Source organism: Rissa tridactyla, chromosome 22 (assembly GCF_028500815.1).
Source record: "Rissa tridactyla isolate bRisTri1 chromosome 22, bRisTri1.patW.cur.20221130, whole genome shotgun sequence".
Classification (NCBI taxonomy): domain Eukaryota; kingdom Metazoa; phylum Chordata; class Aves; order Charadriiformes; family Laridae; genus Rissa; species Rissa tridactyla.
This window is the reverse complement of record NC_071487.1, coordinates 6470476-6490368: the sequence shown is the minus strand read 5'-3', so window position 1 is coordinate 6490368 and position 19893 is coordinate 6470476. Positions and strand designations below refer to the sequence as shown.

Sequence of the window (19893 nt, the reverse complement as noted above, 5' to 3'; positions counted from 1 at the left end):
ACTGCTTGCGTGGCCCCACAGACCTTGGGGCTGCGGGCTTTCCTGCTGCCTTCAGCCTCAAAACCACCCTTTCTCACTCGCCACACGGCCGGCCTCAAAAATAGGAAACGTCCGGAGATTGCTCCCACGCCCAAGGTGCCAGGAGGGAAAACTGTGGCTCTTTCTAAAGCTCTCTGGGAACCGCTTACATGGAAGTAGTTTCCAGAGAGCGAGAAAACGAGCCACGGTTTTCCCTCCTGGCGCCTTCACCATGGCAGCCATCCCCGGACGTTGGGGATTTTTATCGCCCGGCACTGGGACGAAGTGGGGAGATGGGTTTGAGACTGAGATCGCTAGGGAAGCTCAGTGCCCCAAGCCTTGCAGGGCAATGGAAGCGGTTCCCAATTAGCGTTACAACGAGCCACAGTTTTCCCTCCTGGCGCCTTCGCCATGGTAACCATCCCAGATGTTCAAGATTTTTCGCGCCCAGCGCTGGGACAAAGGGCAGAGACGGGTTTGAGGCTGAGGGTTCTAGGGTAGCCCAGCGCCCAGGGCTCATGGGGCAGTGGAAGCGGTTCCCAGAGAGTGTGAGAAGGAGCCATGCTTTTCCCTCCCGGCACCTTCGCCATGGCAGCCATTTATGGATGTTTGGGATTTTTATCACCCGGCGATGAGACAAGGGGCAGAGGTGGGTTGGAGGCCGAGGTTGCCAAGGGAAGCCTGTCGCCTTAAGGCTCATGGGGTGATGGAAGCAGTTCCCAGAGCTCGTGAGAACAAGCCACTGTTTTCCCTCACGGCGCCTTCACCGTTTCAGACATCCCCGGATATTCTGGATTTTTAACGCCCAGCACTGGGACGAGGGGTGGAGGTGGGTTGGAGGCCGAGGTTGCCAAGGGAAGCCCATCGCCTTAAGGCTCATGGGGTGATGGAAGCAGTTGCCAGAGAGCATGAGAATGAGCCAGGGTTTTCCCTCCTGGCGCCTTCGCCGTGGCAGCCATCCCAGCTGCTCGGGGCTGGGACGAGATGCGGAGGCGGGTTTGAGGCTGAGGTCGCTAGGGAAGCCTGATGCCCCGAGGCTCGTGGGGCGATGGAAGAGGTTCCAAGAGAGCATGAGAACGAACCACGATTTTCCCTTCTGGCTCCTTCGCCATGTGTCGTGTTAAAAGGACTGTAGTTTTGATACTTGTCTCTCAGAGTCCCAGGACTTTCATCGATTTACTATCAGAGTCCCAGTAAAGGACTTTCACTGAGTCAGATTCACAAATAGTCAAAATTAGTCTAGCAAAAATAATAAGTTCCAATATTTGTCTGTCAGAGTCCTACCAAAGGACTTTCACTGAATCAAATTCACAAATAAGTGAAACTAGTTATTTTATTGAGAGCAACAGTTGCAGATTCGAGATTGCCGTTGATAAATTCACTAACTACCCATGTAGTTAAATTCACCACTGACCCGTGTCCCTCAGCACCACGTCTGCCAGGTTTTTCAATCCCTTCAGGGATGGCGACTCCACCACTGCCCTGGGCAGCCTGGTCCAGCGCTTGACAACCCTTTTGGGGAAGAAGTTTTTCCTAATATCTATCCTAAACCTCCCCTGGGGCAACTTGAGGCCGTTTCCTCTTGTCCCATCGCCTGTTCCTTGGGAGAAGAGCCCGACCCCCCCCAGCTGCCCCCTCCTTTCAGGGAGCTGCAGAGAGCAAGAAGGTCTCCCCTCAGCCTCCTCTTCTCCAGGCTGAACCCCCCCAGCTCCCTCAGCCGCTCCTCACAGCACTTGTGCTCCAGACCCCTCACCAGCTCCGGTGCCCGTCTCTGGACACGCTCCAGCACCTCAATGTCTCTCCTGTGGCAAGGGGCCCAAAACTGGACACAGCCCTCGAGGTGGGGCATGGTCACTCCCCCCGTCCCCGTGGCCACACCAGGGCAGAGAAGGGCAACACAGGACCCCTGCACCCCCGGGCTCCTCCACTTCTAAGGGATCATATAATTCAGGGAGGTGCTGAGCAGGGGCTGTCCCCGTCCCCTGGGCATCCCTGGGCTGGGGCACAGCCATGGGCTGCCCCTTCTCCTCAGCTCCGGGACAATAAAAGCAATAAATAAAATAAGTAAAGTAGAATGGAAGAAAAAAGGGAAGGGAAGGGAAGGGAAGGGAAGGGAAGGGAAGGGAAGGGAAGGGAAGGGAAGGGAAGGGAAGGGAAGGGAAGGGAAGGGAAGGGAAGGGAAGGGGGAGAAGGGGGGGGGAGAAGGGGGGGGAGAAGGGGGGGGAGAAGGAAAGGAAGGAAAAAATTCAATATAGTAAAATAAAAAATAAAATAGAATTAAAAAGTAAAAAAATAATAAAGTAGAATAAAAGAAACAGAATAGAATAAAAAAGTGGAAAAAATAATAAAGTAGAATATAATAAATAAAATAAAAAAGTAAAAGAAAATAATAGAATAAAGTCGAATAAAATAAATAGCATAAAAGAAAATAAAAGGGTAAAAGAAAATAATACAATAGAATAAAGTAGAATAAAACAAATTAGAATAAAAGAGAAGAATATAAAAATAATAAAAGAGAATAAAATAAAATATAGCAAATTAAATAGAACCGACTATAAACCGCGGCCTGGGCCCTGTCGCCGCGGCCCGTCCCCCCGCTCCCGTCCCCGCCCCCCGCTCCCGCCCGCGGGAGGAGCGGCCGCCGGCGAGGCGCGGGCGGGCGGGCGGCCCCTTTAAGAGGAAGTAGTGCCGGCTGCCGGTGGCGGCGCGCGGAGAGGGGTTTTGTGGGACGGGGTCGAGCTCCGCGGGTGTTGGAGTGCTGAGGCCGCACGAGGGGGAGCCGCTTCCGCGCCGCCGCGGCGGAGCTGCCACCGGCCAGGTGCGGGGGAGCGGGAGGGCCCTGGGGGCGCCGTTGGGCTGTCTGGAGGGGGCCTGGGGGGGTCGCGGGGCCCTGTGGACGCGGGGCTGGTCGGGACCTCTGAGGGAGCTGAGGGCCGGGAGGGGCCCCGGGGCCCTCAGCCCCGCCCGGGGGACACCCGCCGTCTCTGCCAGCCCCCCGGTGGCGGTGCCCGGGGCTGGGGCCTCTTCGGGGCGTGGGGTCACGCCGGGGCCGCCCGGCCGGAACCGGCAACCTGTTGAACCGAGACTTGTAAATCCCCTCGTTTGGTTTTTTTTTTCTTTGATTATTTCTGTTTTTTCCCTTGGGAGGAAGGCGGTTGCGAGCGAGTTTCTCCTGGCTTTGCGGTCGGTGGGCTGGAGCCCCTTCCTCTGGCCGGGGGCAGGTCCCGGAGCCCCCGTCCCGTCCCGGGGCGAAGCAGAGCCGGGTCCTGCCTGTGGTGGCTCGTCCTGGAGCAGAAGCGGCTCCACGGGCGGGTGGCAGCGACTGTCCCCAGCGGGGGAGACCCGGCCCGTGGCTGCACTCCCCCTCGGAAGGGGTTCGCCTGCTGCAGTCTTTGCTGGGAAATCAAAAATCTCAGAATGATGGGAAAAAGGCCCAGCGTGGAGAGTAAGGGTTTTGCCGGCGTAACCGTGAAGTTATGGCCTTGGATACTCTTGTGTTTTATTCCGCCCCTTCTCCCCTCCCTCCCCCCCAAGCTGTGATAATAAATGTCTCTATTGTAGGTAAAGGCACAGCCCTGAAGTTCAAACTCCTTAATCTCTTTAAGTGGTTAGGGAAAACGGGGAATTCTCCATATTTTTTTTTTTCTGGTGGTGGTGAGCCGCGACTCAGCTGTCATGAGGGAGAACTTGTGACGCTTGAAAGCAAACTCTGGCTCTGCTTCTGTCTGTTCCTTTGAGTGCAGGAATGCTAATCTTACAGGGGCTCCCTCCCCTGTCATCTGCAGTACAGTAATCTCAACTCCTTCAAAGAAAACCCTTCCTGTGTGTGAGAAGGATGGACCAAAAGGAAAGGGCAGGAAATCCTCCGAGGAAGAGGATTTTAAGTTGTCCGGCGTGTGGCACAGACGTTTGGAAAAATCATCTCTGTCGGGGACTCTGGTGCTAGTGAAAGGCAAGATCTCCTTCTCCTAGTACTTGGAGCTGAAGAGTGACCACACTTTCTCAATTTCTATCCCTTCTTTGTTTAAAACCCCTTTCTGGTCTGGAAATCTTCTGCCAAGTTGCAGGGCAGGAGGGGATCTTTTGCTAGGAGATGTTAAATTTCCCCCAGCCACCTGTTTATCACAGTCCCCAGGGCTTCGTCCTTGCATTCTGCTTCCTTTCCAAGCTTTAGGCTCGCATCCAGCTCTGTGTTTATCTTTTGTTGTTTCTTGGACTGTGTATTCCATATATTAGGTTCACTTTCTTAGTCACGTACATGTGAAGTTAACTTGGGCTGGAGGGTGAGCTTGTGACCTTTTAAAATCCCCAGAAAGGGAGGGGAGGAGTGACAGTTCATGCTAGCTTGGTGGTGCGGCAGCAAAAAACTGGTGCCCTCGGTTTACGCTGAGGAGCTGGGTCCAGGTGCTGAGCAGGGAGCTGGTTCCCTCTGCCTGGCTCACCTTTCAGGATCTGGGATGCTTTTTTGGTCACATTACTTCGGGTTGCGCGGTCAACAGTGCCATCATCAGAAATGGTAATGGGCCCTGCTGTCCGCTTGGCTGAAGCTTAGGGAGGTTGAAGCGTACTTGGTGTCTTGAGCAAAGTCCTCCTGCGAGACTTCACCTGTCCTCTAGCGCAGGAGCTGTTGGCCAGGTGTTTCCTTGCCCACATTTGGGTCTTTTATTGCTGGGATGTGAAGTACCACCCAACCTGAAACGGTGGGATTTAGTCCTGTTTGTGGAGGTTGGACTGTACTGGCATGTGCCGTGTTTTGTGACTTGTGCTTCTTTGTAAATGGGCCAGGGATCTCTATGGCCACAGTACACAAAGGAAATCGTTTCCCTTGTCAGCAGTGAAAGTGCGTGGGGTCAGAGAAGAGAGATTGCAAAACCTAACCAGGCCTGTGTGCAGCAGTCAGATCTGGGAAAAGAATTGCATTCAACTTCAGAGTTTTAATTTATAAGGCAGGGAAGTATTTTGTGATATTTGAGCCATAAATGCTGCTGTAAGTGGATCCACAACCAGCTTTGCTAGAGGTTTAGGAGCTTATCTTTAGAAATACGTAATATCCAGCTAATGCTTTCAATAAAGAGTGCACCTTAGGCTGCATCTTGATCCTCCTTTTTCCAGATGCCCCTGGGAGGCAGAGTTATCTGTGACTCCTGCTTTGATCCGCTGCTCACTTCCCTTTGGAGCTGCTGTTGTGCTAAAAGTGCTGTTCTGCTCCTGTTGAGATGGGCCAGTTGTTGCTCTGAGTACGTGAAGCAGGCAGGGAGCAGAAGGGAGGAACAGAAAAGGCCAGAAAAAAATCCACTTTTGCGAGTGTGCAAAGCCAGTGCAAAAAAATCCATCACACTGCGGCAGCTTTGACATCTTCCAGAAAAGTCTGGATGAAGTCCCTGGGTGCTTGGCGTTGCTGTTGAGACTATTTGAGAAGAGGTAAAGGTGGTGACGCTGCTGGGTCAGGGATGAGTCATGATAGAAGTGTCGAGTCGTGATAGAAGTGTCCCGCCGTGGCTGTGCTCGGTGCTGGCCCTCGCCTGCTTGGGGGCCATGGTGCTGTGTCTTCCGGGCACAGGCCGTGTTTGGGAGAATCGCAGCTGTGGCTCTGTGCTCCCAGGGAGCCCGTGGAACAGAAAATGAGCTGGAGTACTGTGTCCAGTTTTGGGCCCCTCACCACAGGAGAGACATTGAGGTGCTGGAGCGTGTCCAGAGACGGGCACCGGAGCTGGTGAGGGGTCTGGAGCACAAGTGCTGTGAGGAGCGGCTGAGGGAGCTGGGGGGGTTCAGCCTGGAGAAGAGGAGGCTGAGGGGAGACCTTCTTGCTCTCTGCAGCTCCCTGAAAGGAGGGGGCAGCTGGGGGGGGTCGGGCTCTTCTCCCAAGGAACAGGCGATGGGACAAGAGGAAACGGCCTCAAGTTGCCCCAGGGGAGGTTTAGGATGGATATTAGGGAAAACTTCTTACACTGAAAGGTTATTAAGCATTGGACCAGGCTGCCCAGGGCAGCGGTTAAGGCACCATCCCTGGATGTATTTAAAAGACGGGCAGACGTAGTGCTTAAGAGATATGGTTTAGTGATGGTTTTTGTCAGAGTTAAGTTGATGATTGGACTTGATGATCTGAAAGGTCCCTTCCAACCTGGGCAATTCTACGATTCTATAAAACCTGCTTGAGTTTGAAGCAGGAGCCGAGACGGGACCATGTCTGTATTGAAAGCCACTGTAATTTTTTTATTCCTCTTGACTGCAGCCTTCTCTTGGGGCTGCTGTCTGGGCCTTTTTTCTTTCTTCTTTTTCCCCTCGCTGCATCTTGTGATGTGGTTAGTCTTGAGGTGATCTCTAGCTCCACATCAGTGGGCTTATTGCTTGCCTGGAGACATGCTAACGTGTTGGGTTACTGCCACATCCCCTCGTGGAGGGGAAGAGCAAGCCTCGTGGGCATCTGCTTTCGGCGAGAAACAATACTGCTTTTCTTCCGAAAGCAGAAATATTAATGTCAGGAGAAGAGATATTTGTTGGTGAGATGGCCCTGCTGTGGGAAAGGTTGGTCGTGTGGCCAGCTCCTGCTCCAGCTCGGTCCCTGGGTGAAGGAGCTCGTAGCCCTGGCATCTCCTGAGATCTCGAACCCGTAGCCACGCTGTTAAAATCGTGCCTCTTGCTGTAGTCACATTGTCAGCCCAAGGCAAAATTTGTGCTCCAAAACAGCATTACCTTTCATTTGGGTGCGGGCAGATCCCAAAGTTCAAGTAGATGAAACTGCTGTTGGGTCAAAAATATCCCTGCCCAGCGAGGACAATAATGTGGAGCCTGCAAAAGCGGGAAGAGGTGTGCAGCTCACAGCTCAGACTTGATAAATATCGCGCTGCCCCTTACTAGTCCTCCGGTGGGGACACAGCCAGGCTGGAGCACAGCAGAAGGTCTTCCCGAAGGAGCAGCCTGCAAAATACGGCCCCTGAGACCTTGAAAGGAGAGAGCTGCTCTTCCCATGCCGTCAGCCGCCCACTGCCTGTGGTTTATCCTAGAAATATTTGTCTGTGCAGTTAACCTGTCTCCTGGAGTCGTGACCCAGCTTGTCCGCTTAATGCAGCGTCTGCGAAGCCTGCAGCAGATTAGCTCTGCCTCCACACGCAGCCGTCCTCCCAGCATGGATGTGTGAGCGCGATCTGGGGAAACCTTCCAAAATCGCTGCGGCTCTGACATTGCAATGGATGCAGATGTCACGTAAGAGGCAAGAAAATTGGCCCTAAATCAGTAATGCTCAGGGCTGTGAGAACTGTTGCTGCTACACTGCAGTGGTTTCTAAGCTTTCAAATGAAGGTGTTAAAACTGCAGCGTCTGCTGCCTGGTGTTCGCTTTTTGGGGAAGGGAAAGTAGGAGGGGGGACACTTTACAAAAGTTACTTTCTCATGTGGCCTTTCCACCCTCTGTGGCTGAGGGGAGGGTGCCTGGAAGGCCTGGAGGGGGACAACCCACACTGGAAATTCAGTCTTTTTGCATGTGAAGTTCGAAGGCGACTCAGCCTTCCCTCTCCCCTACCAGAAAGGGATATCCAGCCCCGTAGGTGGTCGCTCCCATACCTGCCTCCCCCCAATATCCACGTGGGGAAGGAACTTATAACCTCCCTGCTGTTGTCGTTGTGTGGTGTGGATACTGCCTGCTCCTCCGTCCTGCTCATGAGGGTTGACAAATGCCTCTCACTAGTGGGTGACTGGACTTTTTGGCATGCCCACCTGGTGCAGGCTGCCGGAGGCGGCTGCCGGATGGGCTCTGCCAGAGCTGCTGTGCTTGCCCTGGCGGGGTCTTCTAACCCAGCTACGGCTTAATTTAACAGGCCTTTTTTCCCTTTATTATATAAACTAATTTGACTTTAAAATTGGTCTGAAAGCACGGCCTTTCAGGGGAAAAAGAAGATACCAATTAAAGCCCAGTATAACTATTTTTGGGTCTTTCATTATGCTGTTTCCTTTTCTTATGTATGTGGCGATGCAGATTGGCTATGTGTTTGCATGGCTTAGAGGCATGTAAAAACTGTCCTGCCCCTCGGCAGGCCTCTTCCTGGGAAGTGCCAGGGAGATGCCGCGTGGGTATCACTTCTTACTTGGGAATTTCCCAATTGTGCAGCAGAATTAAATCTTCTTACTTGGGAATTTCCCAATTGTGCAGCAGAATTAAATCGCAGGGTGTGGGGGGTGGCTGGTGACCAGCAGGACTTTCTTAAAACTGACTTTGTGGTGAAATATAAAGGGCTCTTTGTTTGCCTAAACGTTGGGAATTCAGCATTTGAAACGTGCCATTTCTGAATGGCTCTGTTAAGTTTGTTGGGAAGGCTGCTACTAAAGCAGTTTCCCAAAGAAAAATGTGGATATTGCCCTGCAGAGCAGCAGAACTGACTCGCTGCTGGTGTCTTGCCCAGCCTGGGGCTGTAGGTGCAGCTGGGCCAGATGCACTCTCTGCTCCCTCTCCTTCAGCTTTAGAGCAACTTCTGCTGCCAGGAGCAAAAAGAAGAAAAGGGGATGCAAAAGGTGACACCGGGCGGCTGCTCGGTTCTCCTTGTGCAGCAGTGTGGAGCGGTCTTGCAGGGGGGAAGACAGAAACACCATGACGGAGCTTGTAGTGGAGAATGATTAGCTTTTGGGAAAGCCTTGGCAGCTCCCGCAGCCGGGAGGCCGGACTGGGTGCCAGATGGGAAGCCGGCTGACGTGGAAGTGCCGTCTCACTGGGATTATGAATGGCCAGGCGAGACTGCCGAAGCCGTGCTCGGCCCTCCTCCTCCTCCTCCTCCTTCTCCTCCTCTCCCCCGCACGCTTCTCACCAGGCCCTGCCCTGGCCCAGGTAAGCTCAGGGACGGACCTTCATTTTTTATATCATAGAACAATTCAAAAGAGCAGCTGAAAACCTCATCCTGGGAAGGTGAGCTGTCTTGTTGGTTGCCAGACTGGCTCCAGAGGTGCAGAAACTGGCTGTCATCAGTGCCAGTCCAGCCCTGCTTGTTGTAATTGGTCTGATCCTTGCTCTCCGTATTAAAATCTCTCCTTTGATTGTAGAAAACCAGCATCATCTTGTACCAAGAAACTGAGCTAGTGCAGAATGGCTGTGGGAAGGTATTTGTGAAAGGAGGAGGGGGGAGTCATGGAAAAAATGTGCGTGTGCGTCCGTCTTTGCTTTTTTTGTTGAAGTTAGCTACTTTGAAGCTGCCTTGCTTTTCGGGTGTGCTCTGTAAATTAATTTTTTACTTGAAGTGCTCGATGCATCTGATGTATTGTGGCTGCTTTATCAAACTGGAGCGGGTGGGTTTGTGTCCCATATTGGAAACTCTGGCCTGAGCAACAGCATCAGCAGCGAGTAAGGACACTGAAAACGCCATGGGGAGAAGGCGGGTGGGATGGGGTGACTGGCACAGGCTTGTCACTGAAGGACTGCAATTATAAGCCGACGCAGACAGAGCTTGCGGCTGGGCTCGGTGTGAACGCTGAGCAGCAGTAACCATATTGGTATCCTCTTGCAGGACAGCAGCGTGGCTTCCCTAAAAGGAAACGAGAGAAATCAATTCTTTTGAGAAATGCATTGCTCGCTGGGGTTTGCCCAAGGGCTTTCTTAGCGGCAGGGCAGCAGGATGTGAGCCGCCCCAGCGCTGGGGTCACTGGGAGGGAAGTGGCCGCGTCTCTGACCCCTCCCCAGCCTGCGGGAGCCCTCGGATTGCAGCCGTGCATGAAAAGGGACTTTTTTCTTTTTTTTTCTTCCCCCCCTTTTTTTTTTGAAAAAGGAAGCTCTTCGCCTCAGTGCCTACAAGCGCTTGTAAAAGTTGCAGACGAGCTGAGAAATCACTGAGCAATCTGCCAAGGCTAGAAGCGCAGGTAGGAGCTTGCTGACATGCTGCCTTGCTTTTTTTCTTTTGGTTTGTGCGCTGGCTACTGTTAAAGCCCTGCTGGGTGTCAGCGCAGAGGGGAGCTGGGTGTTGCTTGAGACAGGCGCTGATGGAGCAGTCACGGGACTCCTGCAAGAGGGTTTCGGCCATTCTGCCTCTGCGGGGAGGGCAGGACCCAGCCAGGATGTTGCTGGCAGCTGGAAAGCCTCTGGACAGCTGCATTTTCCAGGCGTTTCAGAAGAGGTGACAGTCTTTCCTTTTTTTCATGCCCTCTCTGAGCTGCGTGTAAAAGTAACCACAAGCCGGGGAAGCGATCACCTGGGCTTCCTCTGCCCGGAGCCTGGTGTTAAAGTAAGGCAGCACTGCGCGATCTGCCGTTCCCAGAGAGGGAATAGGAAGGACAGAGCCCTGCCCTGGATTGCCATTGGCAGCAATCGGCATTAGGACTAGAGCTGTGAAAGCAGGGAGTAAGGGGAGAAAATGAGCTTTTGGGAAGGGAGGGCCAGGCCTTGACGCCCTTGCTGGGCAGGCAGGTCGCACCGAGCCGCTCCTCTCGTGTCCTTGGGAGAAGCTGGAGGTTTGTTCATGCTCGGGACAGCCTCCCACGGCGTGGGGCTTTCTGCAGCGGCTGTGTGATCTCGGAGGGGTGGCCAAGGTCCTCTCGGAGCACCGGTGACATCTGCTGTAATCTTGGCTGGCTGGAAGGGAGCTGTAAACAAAATGTACTGTAGGTTTGTTTGAGGGGGATTTCCCCCCCGCCCCTCATCTTTGAAGCCTGCAAATACTATCCAGGTACTTTGCGTGTGCTGTATCCTAGTTGTTCCTAACTTTGCCTTTCTCTTCTGTGTGAAAGCAGTGTCTTAATGCTGCCCGAGCTGTGACTCCTGCCTGTGGAAGTAGGTGTTGTACGTGTGATATCATCTTCAAGCAATGTCAGGGATGCTTTTGGTCTCTCTGCTTTTTTTTTTTTTTTTTTTTTGTCCTAGAGCTAAGTGTTTCTTTTAGCTCAGCTGGAGTCAAAGACCATAATTAAATGGGCTGCATTTGCTTGAAGTCTTAGCTACTCATTTGCTAATGCCTTCAGACAGATGCTGAATCGTCTGAGAGACGATTGCTGCTGTGTCAAGCTCCCCAGTTCTCATGAATGATGTCTCCATAGGAAGAAGTTTGTTTGTAACACGGGCACTGCCTTGGTACCGAATAAGCCATATTAAAAGCCTCTTCACCCTGCCCAAGTGGCAATTTCTACTGGAAAATGGTCGGTGTTTGCTTCTTGACACGCATGGCGAACCCCAGGGGATGTTTGGGGTATTTTCCCTGCAGTTTTGCCGTGCTGTTTCATCCTGTCCTCTTCTCTGTGCTGGGCCCTGGGGCTGCAGCCTGAGCCCTGCTCGAGAAACACATCCTTCTCCAGTGGAAGGGACGGTGCTGGGCTGCAGCCTTGGGCCGGCATGGGTGCAAGTGTGGTCACAGCAATCGGTCAGATCCTACAGAAAATAAGTAGGAACAGGGTTGTACCGCGCCGAGGATGCTGCCAGTCCTCCGGGGAGCTGTCTGGAGGGCGATGCTCAGGCTTCTTTATGGCTTGTTTGTTTTAAAGGACGTTTCTTTCTTCATCTCCAGAGTAAGGAAATCGTTGCGTGCAAGTACTTCTCTGGGACTGATTTCCTGCTCAGCACCTGCTCTCCACATTGTTGGCTACTTGGAGGCCAGTCGTGCTGTCACTCCGGAGGTGGCACCGTGGCGGGGTGGACGCAGTCCCCCAGTGCTTCCGCCCCCCAGGTCGCCTCGGCGTTCTGCTGCAGGATGTGGTGAGGCTGTGACACAGCTCTCGGTAACCAGAGCCTCTGCCTCTGCACTCAGATGTCCCTCTGCGCCGTTCGCTACTTCCTCTAACCATGTCTGTGGTGTGATGAGACACCTCCTAAGGACACGTTCTCTGGGGGTTTTCTTATTTTTCTTCTTTTGACTCTCGCACGGTAGCTTACAGGGTCACAGCAGCTGTGTGTGCAGTGAAAGCATGCATGCAGTGAGCTTGCCTCGCAGCCCAGGCTGAATCTCGCTGAACCACATCAAAATGCGTTTTCTGTTTCTCCCAACACGTGTCATGGCCCCTGCTGCAACAGCAGTTTGTATCTCTCTGCTCCTGCACCGAAGAGGTTACTGAGCCTGTTCCCGCAGGAAAAGCAGCGACAGGAGATGTTGAGTCTAGTCTTAGTGGGACGAACTGAAGCGGTTTGGGGGTTTTTTTTCCTTGCTGTAATTAAATAAGAAAACAAGAGGCCTTGGTTTAAATCTTTTTAATCTTTCTCCGGAGAAGAAATGCTGATTAGCACGATGCAGCATCTGTTAGAGATGGGCTGAATTGCGGCAAAGGTAGTCTTGACCTTGAATTTGGTATTTTCTTACCAACGTTTGAGGATACTGTTTGTCTATTTGAATAATTCTGTGGCTTCGTATAAATCTAAGTAGATTTCTTCTTGGTTAAAGGGATTTATTTGCTTGCTTTCTTATAAAATTATGGAAATTCTTATTTGCCAGATTGGGTAAGGCATCAGCTTTAGTTAATTTCTGTTACTTTATTTATTTTTCTCTCTGGCACATAAAAAAAAAAATAATATTTTTGGTACACATAGCTTTCAACCTTAAGCTTCCATCAAAGAGCAGCTTGACACAAATTATACGAGGAGATGGATGTGGGAACAAAGGAGGTATAATTAGCTACAGATAAACAGAGCTGTGTTTCTCGTCAGCATCCTTTCAGATCTTAGCTTGTGTCTTACCCTCTTGGAGCTAATTCTTTTCCCCAGACTGGAAGAGGAAGGCGAGCTTTCCCTGGGCTTCCAGCTTTCAACCAGCCTTCAACTTGAAGTGAGCTAAACTGAAATGAAAAATATGTTTATGGGCTGTCTGCAGCTGCAGAAGAGGCTGTGGCTGCTCTTAGAGCTGGTGTTGTTTCAGGATATTCTCTTTCCGGGTGCCTGAGCTGCGACTTCTTCTTGTTCCTCTCTGCCCTTTCACGTCCTGTCTTTGAGCTCCTGCTCAAACGGTTGTTTTGTTGGAGTACGGCTGGCAACAGATATGAACTTTATTGTAGGTTGTCATACCCTTACCTTTTTGGTAGGTTTGCTCCCGAAGAGGGGAGGGGAAGCATAGGTGAAAAATCTGATCCAGGTAAAACCCAATTTGTTTTACCCTTCTTAAAGGGTAATTGGAGGGGAATAGGTGGTGGAGTTTCTGCTTGTTTCTGTGGGATTTAGCGCTCTGAGTGGTGGTCTCTGGCTGAGGCCGTGCTGGGGGACACGGGGGGGACTGCATCTTGACGTCTCATTTTGCCCCTTCCCTGTGGGGCTGGTTCCCTCGTCCCCACATTGAGCGAGAGAGACCTTGCGGGGGCGAGTCTTCATTCAGCCGAGCCGCTGCTCTGCTGGGAGCTGGGCTGCAAAGAGAGAGGGGAGGAAGGAAAGCTGGTGTTGGCTTCCCCCACTTCTCAGATCTGGGGCGAGGGCCCAGATGGTATCCCAGATCTCTTCCTATGGGATTTAGACAAGGTTTCCTGTTGAGAGAGCTGCTCCTAATCACTGCCCTTCTGTGCTGCATTGCAGATCAGGACCAGATGAGCAGAGGGAGGTTTCTGTGAAGATCAGAGTCACCCCAGCCCTGCCCTGGGAAGTGGCCCAGCAGCGCCGTGTCTCCGGCTGTCATCGTTACAGACGTGGAAAAGACAAAAGGAGAGGAGAAAAATGTCCCATGCTTTAAAGCAAGTGTTCAATAAAGACAAAACGTTCCGGCCCAAGCGCAAGTTTGAACCAGGGACTCAGCGGTTTGAGCTGCACAAGAAGGCTCAAGCCTCGCTCAATGCTGGCCTGGACTTGAAAGTTGCCGTCCAGCTGCCGCCGGGAGAGGAGCAGAACGATTGGGTGGCTGTGCACGTGGTGGACTTCTTCAACCGCATCAACCTGATCTACGGCACCATCAGTGACTATTGCACAGAGCAGTCCTGCCCTGTCATGTCAGGGGGACCCAAGTACGAGTACCGATGGCAGGACGAGCACAAGTACCGGAAACCCACGGCCCTGTCGGCTCCCCAGTACATGAACCTCCTGATGGACTGGATTGAGGTACAGATCAACAATGAGGACATCTTTCCCACTAATGTTGGTGAGTTCACTTCCAGTTGTGGCTAGAGGGAGGGAGACTGGTCCAGAGCCTTCTCCTTTGAGTCCTCAGGTCCCATTTCTGCTCTAGGAGATGCTGTAGCATGGGTCACCCTTGTAGCAGAGCTGTTTCCTTTTGTGCTGGCAGTGTAATAAAGCTCCTCTGAGCACCTGAGAAACTTCAGAGCTTTTCTGGAGTGCTAAAATACCCAGAGCTGTGCCAGATCCCGTTTGGAGTCACCGATACCTCAAGGAAAGCCAAGCTGAACCCAGGCAGTGAAAACAAGAGGCTGCTCTTAGAAAAGTCAGTCTCTGACATGACTCTTGAGTAGTTCATGCTGGACGTGGTCTCCTGACAGACAGCTCTTTTACAGCTGATTGCTAGCTTGGGTTCAACGTGCGTGCTCTGCATCGGCCTGGTGATGGTGGCCACGTTTCCATAATTAGCCTCTTTGTTGTTACAGGCTGGCGTTAGCTGACTCTGCCCTTTCTAGCTTAGTGCTTCCTGGCATGCACTCGGCTGTTTGTTGCAGCTGGGTGGGATGCTGACATGTGCATGGAGGGAGGAGCGGTGTTTTATCTATTGCCAGGGTGATGAAGATGAGAATTTGGCCTAGGACACCTAAACCTGCATATCCAAACGCAGCTTGTGTACTGGCTTTGGGACATGGTTTGTTGGGGTTTTTGTTTTGCTTGTGCTGAATGAAATGTGAGAATTCAGTATCCACAGCATTAGGTAAATGTGATTGATCCCATTCAGAGCTCCCATCTTCTGGGACGCAAAAGGCAAGGTGCAGCAGAGCTCTCTCCCTCCTGCCCCGCTGTTCATCCCCTTGGAGCTCTGATGGGATGCACTTGGCCTCTGTCTGGGACATGTCTGCCACCTCTGCCACATGAGCATCCACAGGACCCCTCCACCAGTGCCAAAATGCTGCTTAAACCCAGTGTGAGCAGGCAGAGAGGGGAGCAGGGCCATAAACAGCCAGTTCTTCAGCTGGAACGCTGAAATCCTCCCCACCCGTTCCTCCTGTCGCCCAAACGCCTGCTGCCTTGCCTTTAGTTCAGACTCTTCTGCAAGACTCTCTGGGGACTATGAGCAGGGTGTTTGTTCTGTTCGGGGAGGCAAAACAAGTTTCTGACAGCAGGAGGATTGTGAGGGTGTTTTGGGGTTTTTGTTTTGTTTTGTTTTTTAATTGTTGTTTTCAGCTCAGCTGTTACTAGATTCCTCACCCTTAACGCCGACTGAAATGCTATAGTTCTTGCAGAGCACTGAAAGGGTTTAACTAATCCTCATTCCTCCAGAAACAACCTGTGTGAACTTTAAACTGTAGTATTCTACTGAGATGGCTGGTTGGCCGGACCGCTCTGCTGCAGGGCCCCGGCTAAACAAATCCCAAAGAACTGAGGCCTTTAAGAGGACCTTAACATCTTTAATTTTTAACCAAAGGGCTAAAGACATACCAAAATAAGAGATTACTGTGGGGGTTTAACAGCACCGACTCGTTCTTTTGGGAAGCTGCTTGGTCGTATCTGGTATTTTGCACTGTTTATGTAAATGTGCCAAATAGGAGTAGAAGAAAAGTCCCTCAGACTGAAACAGCTCCTGGGAATCTCCGAGGCTGGTCTCTTGCTTTCAGTCGCTAGCAGCCAGTGATGGCGTGCAGCACTCTGTCACTTAAGGAATCTCTGCTTTGAAAAATCTGATCCAAAATGGAAAGGAAAAAGGAGAGGGGAAGCTGGAAATTACTTGGGACAGAACACTTTTTCCCTTTTGTCTCAATCTGTTCATTTTATCAATTTATTTTAGCCCAAGGAACCAGTTTTAACTTTGCTGAAAGTTTCTGCTGGTCGTGTCTTCCCTCCCAGGTACTCCCTTCCCCAAGAACTTCCTCCCGGTGGTGAAGAAAATTCTCTCCAGGCTCTTCCGGGTCTTTGTCCATGTCTACATCCACCATTTCGACAGGATCACCCAGATGGGGTCGGAAGCCCACGTGAACACCTGCTACAAGCACTTTTACTACTTTGTTAAAGAATTCAATCTCATAGACACCAAGGAGCTGGAACCACTGGTGAGTGTCTGGGTGGGCACAGGGTAGACATTGGTCTGTCGGGGTCTGCAGCCAGCGCAGAAGGGGTAGGCTGGGAGTGGAGCAGTCAGAGGTCTCTGGTACCTTCTTAAAACTGGTTGCCCAAATTCAGGACATCAGTTGGCCTTGCAGTTTGACAGTCAGGATGTGCAGGCACAGCTGAGCAGGGTTGTTTGGGCATCGGCTGGGGGAAGTTGACTTGATCTCCAGCAACCTCCTTGCATTTCTAGCGCTGGCTTGCCTTGTTTGCGTGCACTGCACGAGCCCAGCCCTGTTAGCATTTGAGGATGTGTATCATAGAATCATGGAATCACAGACTGGTTTGTGTAGGAAGGGACCTTAAAGCCCACCCAGTGCCAGCCCCTGCCCTGGGCAGGGACACCTCCCACCAGCCCAGGTTGCTCCAAGCCCCCTCCAACCTGGCCTTGAACCCCTCCAGGGATGGGGCAGCCACAGCTTCTCTGGGCAACCTGGGCCAGGGGCTCACCACCCTCACAGCAAACAATTTCTCCTCACATCTCATCTCAATCCCGCCTCTTCCAGTTTCAAACCCTTCCCCCTCGTCCTGTGGCTCCCCTCCCTGCTCCAGAGTCCCTCCCCAGCTTTCCTGGAGCCCCTTTAGGGACTGGAAGGGGCTGGAAGGTCTCCGCGGAGCCTTCTCTTCTCCAGGCTGAACGCCCCCAGCTCTCTCAGCCTGTCCTCCCAGCAGAGGGGCTCCAGCCCTCCCAGCATCTCCGGGGCCTCCTCTGGCCCCGCTCCAACAGCTCCGTGTCCTTCTGGTGGGTGGCTAAAACCCCCTCCCTGTGCTTACTTCCCACGCTGAAAAGCAAGAACAACATCATGGCCTTCACAAGGAGGCTGGAGAATGTGACCTGTTAGACCTGGGCGGTGGTGTTGGTGTTTCTAAAGCTGTAGCAGCAGAGCAGACCTGCAGAGCTGTTGGGCAGTGGAAGGGTGTCCTGCGGTGCATGGGAATGGGAGTTGGGGGGGGGGAACACAGACCTGCACAAACTGGAGGTCTTAAGAGTGTCACCACATGCCTGAGAAGGGCATTTACAACTAAACAAAGGTGAGGTTTTCTCATCCACACCCTCCCCTGTCCATCTGGATCTTCATTCATGGTCCCTTGTCTTGTCTGTCCCTTTGACAGAAGGAAATGACCTCCCGGATGTGCCACTGAGGTCAGACCTTCCTGCTCCCACCTTGGCCTCTCTTCCGAGGACTCCTAGTCCCACTCCTGCATTGGAGACGTGATTCAAGGGGAGAACAGAGACGTTTGGTTAAAGAAATCTATATATTTTTAATGAGTTTCAATGTAAAACTGTGATATTGCGGGAATATTTTTTTAAAGATGCTCTAGATAAACTAGTTTTTTACAGTAATTTCTATAAAAAAAAAAAGAAAATATTTTGGGCCACTTGGTGGAAGTGTTTGCTCGTTGAGGAGGGAAGAGGCACCCTGTATTGTCTCTTCCCCGTCCCCTCACTGCAGTGGCACCAAGCGAGCTTAGCCAGATGCTTCAGATAGAGCTGCGTCGTGTAGCTGGCGCTGCCACGGAAGCGGTACTTCCCTCTGGACACCCATTCCCCACCCGTGAAGGGAGGTTACATGGGGATTGGGGATGAAATGCTGGTGTACGCAGATCCCCTGGGGTGCTGTTTGGTTCCAGCACCTCTTCCACTGGCTGTGAGTCCAGTTTTTGGACAGAGCTGCTTTTGTGCTCACCCTCCGCTTGGCATCTGTCCCGAAGGCTTGGCCCTTCTTGCTTTTCCTTTGAAAGAAGGTGAACTTGGGGTTCTCTGATGGCCAACCAGCTCTGCTCTGCTGTTGGAGCCTGTGCTGCTGCTGCCATTGTGAATCTGCCTCTTACAGCAGCTCTGAGCTGAGCTTCTCCCCGGCCGTAGCCCAGCCGTGGCTCCGGGTGCGATGTCCCCACAGGCAGCGTTATGCCAAGCTGTGCGTCGTGGGGGTGAGCAGAGGGAAGGCGGTGAGAGAGGCATGGGGAAGTCTTCTTCTCAACCACCTGCACTTCCCCATCTCCTTGTGGTACGCTGACCCTGCCGAGAAGGAACTGGGCTGCTTGTCCTTCCAGCCTCGCTTACTGGCTGCATGTGGACCACTTTCTGCTTCCCATGAGGGTACGGAGCCTTCTCCTTCTTCCCGAGCAGCATGGCCCTGCTCGGCTGCTCACATCTCATAACCAAGGTCTCTGGTGTGCAGCCAGAGACCGCCGGCCTTGTCTGCCGCTCGCACAAGCGACTCAGCTGCATGATGAGAGCTTTGCAGTGCCCCCGAGGTAGGTAGATGAGGTCTACCTAGGATTTGGGGGGAGTGGGTGAGCAGGGTTTACAGTAAGTGAAAAGGTTTCTATGAACAGTGACCAAACTGTACCACTAACCGCTTCTTCCTTACAAAGTTTTTCTGTGTCCTGGAATCTCTGTACATACGTGAGTCTCGTTTCTTGTACTATTGGTAGGACACTCGTACAAATACCACTATCATTCTCTGAAATGGAACCAATAAATTATGTTGTATTTACATAGCACGCTCTGATTGCTAAATGTCTCGTGATTACGCGTTCGTCAGAGGCGTTCTGTCAGCAAAGCAAACATGGTGAGTTTGGACTCCTCAGGAAGTGTGCTGGAGAGCTGTTTCTTATGGTTGCTAAAAGCTCTTGGGTGTGTGCCCCTGGCTCTGCTGCCATACGCTTTGATTCCTCCTGCTCTCCAGGTGCTGGGGCCGGGCTGCTCTGGGCCCCGTGCTTGTCCGCAGGGCTCTGGGGCAGAGCAGGCGGGCGCCAGAGCTCGACCAGCGGCACGGGGTTGTCCTGACTTGTCCCTGCACCCAGGGGCTGATTCTCCCAGCTCTCAAACTTGGGTGGATGCGGGCAGGGGAGGCAAATTTGAGCTTTTGCCAGCTTGCTGAGGGACTCTTGGCTGCCACTGAAAGGAGCCGTGGGCATAGATAGCTGTAGAGGTGACGGACTAGACTGGCCGAAGCTCTGCGTTCAGGGTCCCCAGGTTCTTTTCCTGGCCAGGAGGGCAGGAAGGGGCTGCGCAGCCACACCTCCTGGCCCTATAGACCTAGCCCTGCCCTGCCTGCAGTGGGTCTTGCCCGCTCCTGGTGCATGGTGGAGGTGCTGGGCCTTCCCAGACCCCCTCCGGCCCCTCTCCTGGATTTTTGTGGGTGCAGCTTGGCTGGAACCATGTCGCCCCCTGGCTGGGTGCCACTAGAGGGTGCGGTATAGCCCCACAGTGCCATGGACAAAGCCCCCCATGGAGCTGAGACCCACCACTGCCTGGGAGAGGGTGCAGAAATCCCCCCCCAGCCCCTGTGCCCACGCAGGGGAGGGCACAGACCCGCAGGGACCCCGGTGCCGGCTTGTGGTGGGGCTGGAGCGGGCGCTGAGCTGGGCCAGGTCACCTCCTGTCGCTTTTCATCCGCTTTCCCTTTCACGCCGACCTTGGATGCTGTCAGCGCCACGTCCAGGGGTGTGTGGCACCTATCGGCTGTCACCTGCAGGGCTGCCTCCCGCTGCCCTCCCTCCCTTTAGTTTGGGGAAGGGTCTGGCTGCTTCCACATGAGACCGGCTCAGCCAAGGGGGGAGGAGGAGGAGGAAAAGCACCTTTAGGGGAGAAGCAGCCGCCGGGGTCCTCCCTCATGCAGCAGTGCAGGATGTTGCCCAGACAGGTTTGCGGAGCCACCACAGCCGGCGCTCGGCCTTTCCCCGCTTCTGCCTCCGCCTTTTCCCCTCCGCCGCCTGGGCAGCAACCAGCTTTCATCT

General features: G+C 52.9%; 1 protein-coding gene across 2 annotated transcripts; it reads left to right on the top strand.

Annotated features, from left to right (window-relative positions):
- Positions 1-2686: 2686 nt before the first annotated feature.
- Positions 2687-18649, top strand: MOB3A (MOB kinase activator 3A). 2 transcript variants are annotated; one of them, XM_054182101.1, is made up of 4 exons: positions 2687-2836; positions 13471-14026; positions 15889-16091; positions 17260-18649. In XM_054182101.1, the coding sequence occupies exons 2-4, from the start codon at positions 13609-13611 to the stop codon at positions 17287-17289; spliced, it is 651 nt and encodes a 216-aa protein (XP_054038076.1). In that variant the 5' UTR covers positions 2687-2836; positions 13471-13608; the 3' UTR covers positions 17290-18649. The 2 variants fall into 2 exon arrangements, with proteins under 2 accessions (XP_054038076.1, XP_054038077.1); XM_054182102.1 differs by lacking the exon at positions 2687-2836 and adding an exon at positions 9766-9854.
- Positions 18650-19893: the final 1244 nt, after the last annotated feature.